Source organism: Dromaius novaehollandiae, chromosome 16, assembly GCF_036370855.1.
Source record: "Dromaius novaehollandiae isolate bDroNov1 chromosome 16, bDroNov1.hap1, whole genome shotgun sequence".
NCBI classification, from domain to species: Eukaryota; Metazoa; Chordata; class Aves; order Casuariiformes; family Dromaiidae; genus Dromaius; species Dromaius novaehollandiae.
The window spans coordinates 7,698,523-7,707,282 of NC_088113.1; the positions used below are offsets into that span (position 1 = coordinate 7,698,523).

The following is an 8,760-nucleotide window of genomic DNA, read 5'->3' on the forward strand; positions in this document are numbered from 1 at the left end:
AGACCCCCAGGCTGTCCTCACGGCTGCAGGGAGGGAGGGGAGTCATCCCCCTGCGCATGCGCAGCACCCAGAGCTAGGTGCTCTCACATGCCTTGAAACCGGGAAGGGAGAACAGCCCGAACCCAGGGCCTTGCTCCCTGTAACTGAAGAGATTAAACTGTCCTGAATTAAAGCATCTCAGTTGGTCAAACCGAGTTCTTGCCTCAAAAGGAATGCATGCAACGAGAGCATGAAGGAAATAATGAATAGCCTGTGTCAGGCCTGCCTCTTCGGGCATTTCTCCCTTCCATTGACTGTAGCATCTCCTGGTAACATACATTCACTATCTCGTAGAAATACAATTAATGTTTGCCTGCTCCTGCCAAATGGTATAAATAAGGGAGAGGGGATGGTTCTTGTCAGCATGTCGAGCGAGGCTCTGGAAGAGTTCGCCTGTGTCCTTCTGCCACTGCTTTCTGCTCTCTCTTTCAGGAACAGTATAGATTTGTATACGAGGTTGCACTGGAATACTTGAGTTCCTTTTAGCCGAGCAAAGGGAGGGGAGTCCCCTAAACGCCAGAGCCCCGTCTCTGACAGACGCTCTCTTCCCCTCTCCCACACTCGAAGGCAGTAACAAGTGTGGGAAGGAAAAACTCTCCTTCCCGGAGCCAGAGACTGCGACTGCACAGACCTCAGCGCCGCTGGGAGGACGAGATGATGCCTGTGTGTGCTGCTGCCTGCTTTCTACCGGAGCGTCTACCGCTTCTCAAATAACCTACTGTACAAATTAGCAAAACGGGAGACAGGCTGGAAGACTGGACTTTGTAATCCCCTCCGACTTCCCGTCTCCTCTTTTGGATTGTATTTTTGCTCTCCTTGCTACGGAGTGGAGAAAGAATGAAACCCCGAGGAAATTCTGTCTTTTAAATGTCTCCTTTTTAATTTGTGATTTTGCTCTCAAATCCCGGTCTTTAAATTTTGAATTTCATGCAGCAGTCATTTGGGAAAAATGAGATATAGCCATAGGGGATATATGAAACTTTTTGTTACAATTTGTCTACCTTCTCTGTTGGGGTTTTTTCTTGGTTCTTGTTTTGTTCCAAATGTAAAGGCCAACACCAAAAAAAAGAAAAATGCTGGAGTTCTCTTCCCATATCCAGTTCCTTTTAGCATGAAAATAGCGGAAATGAGAAGCTGTTCACATATTCACTGCCTCGGCTTCTGCACAATTGTTCCCCCCCAGTTTCTGCTAGACTCCCAAGGCTGTGCACAAGCTGGTTACATCTCTCTGGTCCATGTTCTGTTCAGTGCTGGTGAAGCGATATCATTAAAGAGTTTCACAGCCACTTAAACCTTAAAATTAAAATTTGCATCAAACAAGTTGCATTTGTCTTGCAGCTTTGGTAACTTTGTTGCCATGTTTTTGAGGAATTTGCTGGGGTGCAGTGTGTCTTTAAAAAACAGGGTATAAAGTAGGTACTTATTGGTCATATATTATGTATTATTATTTTTTATTTATTATGTGTATTGCTGTAGAACTTAGGAGCCCTAGTTATGACAGGACCCAATTGAACTAGGCACTGTGCCAACAAAGAGCAAAAAAGGTTCCTGTTCACAGAGCATAAAGTCTGAAGGTAATCTTAAAGTCGTGTTTGATCAAGATTTCCTCGCTATTTCCATCAGATGTACTACATCGGTACTATCAGATGTAACTGAGCAATTTATCCAGATTTCCAGGCCCTGCAAACTTAAAAGTGATGACCCATCCAAGCTGTAGGAAAGGCGAGGTACCTACACAGAAATCTGTAGTGGCATGCATTAAGAAATGCATTAGACCAGCACAGCAACTTTCCATCTTAAGCAAAACAGCTTTTGTTTTGTTCTGCAGAAATGCCTGTGCAACTCTGTTTCTTTGAAACAAACAGCAGATGTGTTTTGCCACAGTTCTGGATCTTACTCTGACTTCTTTGCAGCTAAGAAATTGCTTTTCCGAAAGAGTATACGTAAGTAGTTAATCATTAAGGTCTGCAGGTTGATCTCAGAGAAAAAAGAAAATTTAAATGAACAAGACCTTACAATATTCAGTATTTCAGTTTAGTCATATATTTTATGTAGAGAGTGTGGGAATATGAGGTTGCTCTCTATGTAAATAAGATCCTGGGAGAGGTAGGTTTCTTCAGGTACAGATTTTCTAAGAGCTAGATTGAAAGTGAGAGTTTAAGAAAATTCCACTTTCTGACCACCCCGTAGTTTTCTGCTCTCAGATAAATACTCAGAGACTGTGCCATGAGCTTGGTCGTGTCGATATCTGACATGGAGAATGCCAGAAGTTCAAAAAAATGGTAATAATTCCATACATAAAACCAAAAGACCCCTCTGATTCATTCTCATCCTTTTTTTAATAGTTATACCTTTGCCTTGACAGTGAAGGAGAATTATTAAATCTGATGAAAAGAACTCTTGACTTAAACATACCTGTACCTAACTGAAAAGTTACCATCTCTGCCGGGACCTGCAGAAATCTAAAAAAAAAGATGCTGGGTATTTGCAAACAGAAGAGGAGGATAAAAGGGAAAGCAGCACTGTGACATAGAAAAGAAAAGGAAGGCAAAATAGTAGTGTTTTGATTAGAGGTGTCTTGCCGTAACAGTGTAGATCAGTAGTCGGGTGCCAGTTGCGGAGAAGAGGGGAGTGAGCACTGATCCCGGGGCAGGATATTTCAACAGCTGCCTAAGTAGAAAGAAGTTAGAGTTACAAGTCAGCAAGGTGTTCCTGAGTTCCTTCAGCCCAGAAGGCCAGAGGGAATCAGCCCCTATTTTCCAAATCCCTACCATCTCTCTAAAGAAAAGGTGCTGTGTGCATCAACACAGTTGTCATGGCCAGGCAGTCTCTTCTTTGAGTTATTTGTGGGCTATTTGCTTTTTGGTTACGTTCTCAGCTTTTTTTATAATGTTAGTTGTCCTAAGTGTCATTCAGTATTGTCAAAGTATATGCAGAGGTGACCAAAGTTAGTTGGATGCTATGAAAATATTAATTAGTATTTAGCTTTCTGTTAATTTTACATGGAAGCTAACAGTCCAGTAGTAAAAGAGGTTCCTCTCGTGAATTGTTGAAAGATTAGCTAAAGCAATGAGGTATAATAGCAAGGTAAAAGGAATGCAGAGGTAGAAGAAATGACAATATGACTGAAGCGTGAGGTGTGGGAGATGGTTCCAAGCTTAAGAGTAGCATGAAAGAAAGTGGATTAAAAAACAGAAGAGAATGTGTGAAGCAAATGTGCATGGAGAGAAGCAAGCCTCAGAAGAACAGAGCAGAATAGCACCACAGTGGAGTTGTTTAAGGCTTTGAGGTAAGTTTCAATGTATTTTCATGGTATGAAAAATGCTGCTAAAGGGTCAGGCCTGTGTATCAGCTGACCCGCAGCAACTTGCCATGGGCATGCTTTGAGCCCTCTGCAAATACAGAGCTACATTAGCGTGAACTTCAGTGAAAGATGGTTAAGCGAAGTTTTATCTTGTGTTTGTAATGGATGAGTAACACAGATGATGCTGGTTAGCACAGCCCAGCTGACGTACAGACCTTCCTGTGTGGTAACTCAGTTGTGTGTCTTGACCTTCTCCTAATTTCCTGCCTACAATCAATGTGGGAAGATGCTGAGCAAACCCCACAGGTTGTATTGTCCGTAGACCCACGCTTTTATGTTGGCATGGAGTTGGCTGCTTCCAGGGGCCTGGCCCTGCTCTGTCTTGGCTGAGGGATCTTTATGCTGTTCATCACTGCACAGTGCGTATATGCTCTGCCTGAAATAATCATGAAGGGAATTGTGTGGAAAAAGAAAAGAACCTCACTTTAAATAACCTAACTACCATGAGGTTATTTAAACCAGAGAATAGCATATAGCACAAAAAGTAATGTGTTCAAAGCGAGGTTATGGGCGTTGGATTTGTTTTCACTGTGAGAGAGAGACGTGAGTTGAGATAAAGGAGACTTGTCTCACTCCTGATAGGATTAATAGTCAGTGGGGAGTAGAGTTGTTAGAAAAGATAGAAAAGATTGAATTTAAACAGGGAAAATACGATATTGACAATATCTTATTGGTCATAATGAAGACAGATTTACTCCTGTTCAGATATCTCCAGGGTCAATGGACCATTGTTTATTAATAGCACAGTATTGGTCTAAATTCTAATCTAAAATTGAGGGAGCTAGAAATAATTGAAGAAGGGTGGCAGGGAACTATCTCATACAAAGGGTGACTAACATCTTAAATTGTTAAGGCATGTAACTGAAGCAAAGAATTCCAGAAATATCTAGAGTGGCTGCTGGAGAAGGAAGACCCTGAGTTGTCTGCAGGAGAGAGATAGAGACCAAAACCTCTAAAAGGTACAGTAGGCTTGACAATTGTTTCTTTTTTTTTTTTTTTTGTTGCTCTTTTAGTTAATTGCTCCTCGGTAGCTGTGCCATATACTGGCACCTTTCCGCCCCCCGCCCTGCAATAATGTCTAAGGAGAAGGCGTCTGACCTTTCCTGTATATGGACTTTTGAGGTACCGCCTCATGCTTTCCCTCAGCCCATACTTGCATATTGTCTGGGAGAGCACTGGGTGGCAAAGCACAAAACACGGACAAACTGACACTTACGCAGTATAGATTATTGCGTGTCAAGTTTTGTTTATTAATACAGATAAGAAACCTTGCAAGGGAGCACAGTGTATATATGAGAAAGTAACTGAATCGGGACTTTCGGTAGCAAGCAAGCAAATGGGAATTTGGTGATTTTGGTCATGTCCACAGCTTGACATAACTGATGTTCTTTTATCAGGAAAGTCTCTCGACTATGTTAGTAGGAGGCACTTTGATTCATGATTGAAATTCTGTAGCAAAGTTGCACAGAGTTACATGAAACTTCGTGTCTGCCTTTGCCATGCTTAGCCCCAACCGGTTTTATTAATGCGCTGTTAGGTCCCACTTACTTATATCATATTTTAGCCATTTATGTTAGCTAGAGTTGTCCGCCTTGGTCTATGTGCAACAGGCACTCAGCAACGAAAGATTTCTACATGCCTAGAAGAGCTGTTGACTTTGTGGTCTTGTGGCCCTGAACCAAGCTGCTATTACTGGATCCCATCACTCTTGGCCAGCTCCCTGCCCACACACATGCACACTTGAAGAGAATGTCCAGATAATTCCCAAAGGTAGAAAGAGATTTGGGGAAATGCCTGTGACCCCTAATTTTCTGGTCCATGTAGCTCTGTGGGGCAGGGAAGGATATCACAAGGTGTAACTTCTGCCTAGTGAAGCACATGTTTGTGTGTCAGGAGCTTCCAGGCTTTTATTTTGGATCTGTAAACTTTGTACAAAAAAATGCCAAGTGGCAATGTAGACCCACAGTAGCAGAGTTAAGCCTGCAGATGGTAGACTTTTATTTTTCTATTTACTTTTCACAGGCCCTTTAGAAGTAGTTTGTGGGATTTTCCCTAGGAATCCACAGACCATGGATTGTTGGTCACTGCTTTTGATGTCCTGTAGAGTCAGGCAAAGGAGACAGGCTCCTCCAGGAAGTGCTTCAGAAGGCAGTTACACTAATTGCCATGTGGAAGAGAAGGAAAGGAGAAGAAATCTCCTTTGGGAGAAAAGCAAACATTGGAGGAGAAGGCAGATTAAATGGAGTCCTGAAACAGGTAGGAAACTTGCACCTTGTTCTGTCTCTCGTTCTTGAGCAGAGCTACTTATATATCTCTTACTTTTCTGAGTTCATGCCAAGATCATAAAAACAGGTAATACCACATTCCACCCTGTGGAGCTCTCTAGAGACCAAACAGTCAGTATAAGAGGGAATGAATTCTGAGGGACAAACATAAAAGCAGACTTGCTTGAGAGAGAAATCTTCAAATACGAGGTGTCTTTACCAGTCACACTTGCAAAATTTGTAACAAGTCATTACAGAGCAATATAAGGGAAACGTAGCCCTCAGAAAACTTCATTGTCCTATAATGAATTTAAATAATCTAGTGTATTACATTGTAGCACAGTTAACTTCGATGATATATCTGGCCATTGCAAGGGGCATCTCAAGAGCTTGATGCGAGCCTGCTGTTTTCATTTGGGATTTGTTCAGTTGTCTTGAGTTTACAAACTTCTGTGAAATCTAGTTTGTTAGAAACATAAATGGGGCCACATAACAAAAGTTGTTCAGCATGACCGCTGCCTGTGGGTCCAAAATTGAATGTATTTCTTAGAAGACTGTGAAACACTAGAACAAATTACTGCATTTTTCCTGCACAGACCTTTTCAGGAGTAGAAATTGGGAGAGCCAGCTAACCAAAATTTAGCATGCGCGAGTATAAGAATTCTGTTAATCCTCTTGTGTTCGTATTTATTTAGATTTAAATCTTCTATAGCCATACATGCATGATGCATATTTTAAAAATGCAGGTGCCCTTCCCTTCCCCGTTTCCAAAAATGCCTACAGCTCTTCCTTCAACGAGGACCAGCAAATAACATAGCAAGCAAAGCCCAACTTCTGTAGTTTTGGGGAGGGCCACTAGGAAAATCTATCCTGTGTTATCTGTTAAATAACTTGGAAAAGGTATCAGTCATCTCCCTCCTAATATATATACTTGAAGAATGTGCAGTTTGCTATAGCAGTCAAGATAAATCATAATTTTTCATGCATCAGGACCAAGTCCTGCTGGCACTGAATTTGATGGAGAAAAACAACAACAACAAAAACCTTGCTGACTTCCAGCAGCTTCTAGTCTATAATCTTTATTTGCTGCATTAAAAGAATTTAAAAGCCTCCCTTGTACACAGTAAACTATACATGGCATATCCTACAGTTTCATGTCAGACTGGCATAATCATGAAATACTAGCAGCTTTTTCAGTTTGGAGAAGCCCCAGAGATCTAAATTAATCTTTCCATCCCTGTCCTTGTCCCAAAACGTCAAGCAGATTTTTCATCCCTTTTTATCCCTTTTCTCTGTTTTCTCTGTTTTCAACCTGAGCCTTAAGAAACAAAACAATGCAGCAAGCTGGATGACAGATGCTGGTGTTCCCATGGTGTTTCCTGGTGGGGAGGGGGAAAAAGAATGAAACGAGAAAAGAACAAACTAAAATGCTTTTCTTCCAAGTCGATTCAGCATGAGCTGTTTCTGAGCAGTATAGACATAGGCTAGTCCACAGCAGTCTGTCTGGAGCCAGGATTTGCTTGTTGCAAGGTGAGGTTACAGTGCAGATGTACGCTTTGGGATGAGTCCTGATCTCTTGCATGTAGGTTCCCAATGATGTAGAGGTTACTTTAGTGGAGTTACTTGTTGCAGAGTGGCAATATTTCTATGGTGATGGTGTTTATTGGGAGATCTGATGTCGCAGAACAGGACTGTGTTTGGGGGAATTTGTGGCATACCTCAAGAGCGTTGCACTGTGGAGACATCCTTGTGTGAGTAGCTCATCTTTCAGTGGAGACCTCTAGGGATCATATTTATGTGAAGTTATGGAAGGGAGTAGATTTGCAGAGAAGGGGGAGTGTGGCCAGCACTTTACAAATTGAATGAATATAGCTGCTCTAAAAGCCTCTCAGTTGTTTGGATTGCTGAAAGTCTCACCAGGCTTCCTGTGCTGGACTTCATGTACCTGCAGCAGAACTGGCATTACCCCATTGTCACCCCTGTAGCCCTTTCTTACCTCTCCAGCACTTACACTGTACTTCTATGCCAAAAGTTTCAGCTGTATCCTTTACACGTTTAACTCATACAGACTCACCATGTTAACAAAATTCACTCCCATATTGATTTAATCTCCTTCGCCTCCTTCCCCCGCTGCATCGATCCTGCTGAAATTAAAATGTACTAGCATCACTTGTTGCCAGCCTTGTTACTCCGTCACATGGCAATGCTGTGGCTGCCTCTGCATCAGCAGTATCCTATTTCCGCTCCCTGAATGCAACCGTTCAGCCAGCAGGGACGAGTGCTGCATGAGAGCTAATCTCTTTGCTGTTGCGATTCCCCCCCCCCCCCCCCCCCCCGCCCTTGGCCCTTATGGATTACTGGTGAAACTCACTTGTACAGTTTGGATGTTTGATAGATAAAGCACGTATTAAAAAAAAGGAAAAAAATATAAATACAGAAATCTCAACACTGTGCATTCAGTGTCTTTTCTTTCTAGCTTAAAAGAAGGAAGGTAAATAATGTCAAGTCAATGAATATCAGATATATTTTTTGACTGTACATTACAGTGAAGTGTAATCTTTTTTTTACAACTGCGAGTCCATCTTATTTATTCTTGTAAATGTTCCCAGACAATGTTTGTAATATGGGCTGTGTTGCAAATCCATAAAATAAATCTGTGATCTGAGATTAATGTTTTACTAAGAGACTCTTGTACTTGTGCCTTTTCTTTGCACCTGGAGGGGACAATTTACTGCAAGTAATACCATCAGAAGTGGTGGAGTGATTGCATGGAAGAGCCAAGACCAGCCTCCTGTCACATCGACGGACAGAGAGCTTTACATCATGGTTATAATTCAGAAGTAGCTCAACAGCAGCAAAGAGAATTCACTGGACAATTCAATCCAGCTGAAAATTTTGAGTCTGTCCTCTTAGACAACCTAAATATGTGAGCTAAGTATTTTTGAAAATTCTGGTCTTAACTGCGTGGGTTAGAGCCAAGCATATTTTTGCAAAGCTTTCTTACTAGTAGGTTTTACTGCATTATTTCCTTGCTTATTCAAGTGCTGAAAGACACTGCTAATATGATAGTGAGATTTTTCCAGTGTTTTCTAT

General features: G+C 41.8%; 1 protein-coding gene across 1 annotated transcript in view; it reads left to right on the top strand.

Annotated features, from left to right (window-relative positions):
* Nucleotides 1-8,351, top strand: part of PTPRT (protein tyrosine phosphatase receptor type T) — a 478,646-nt gene extending 470,295 nt beyond the window's left edge. The window contains exon 33 of the mRNA XM_064521396.1: nt 472-8,351. Within this exon, the coding sequence (XP_064377466.1) occupies nt 472-525 (54 nt within the window). The 3' untranslated portion in view covers nt 526-8,351. The remainder of the gene's footprint in view (nt 1-471) is intronic.
* Nucleotides 8,352-8,760: the final 409 nt, after the last annotated feature.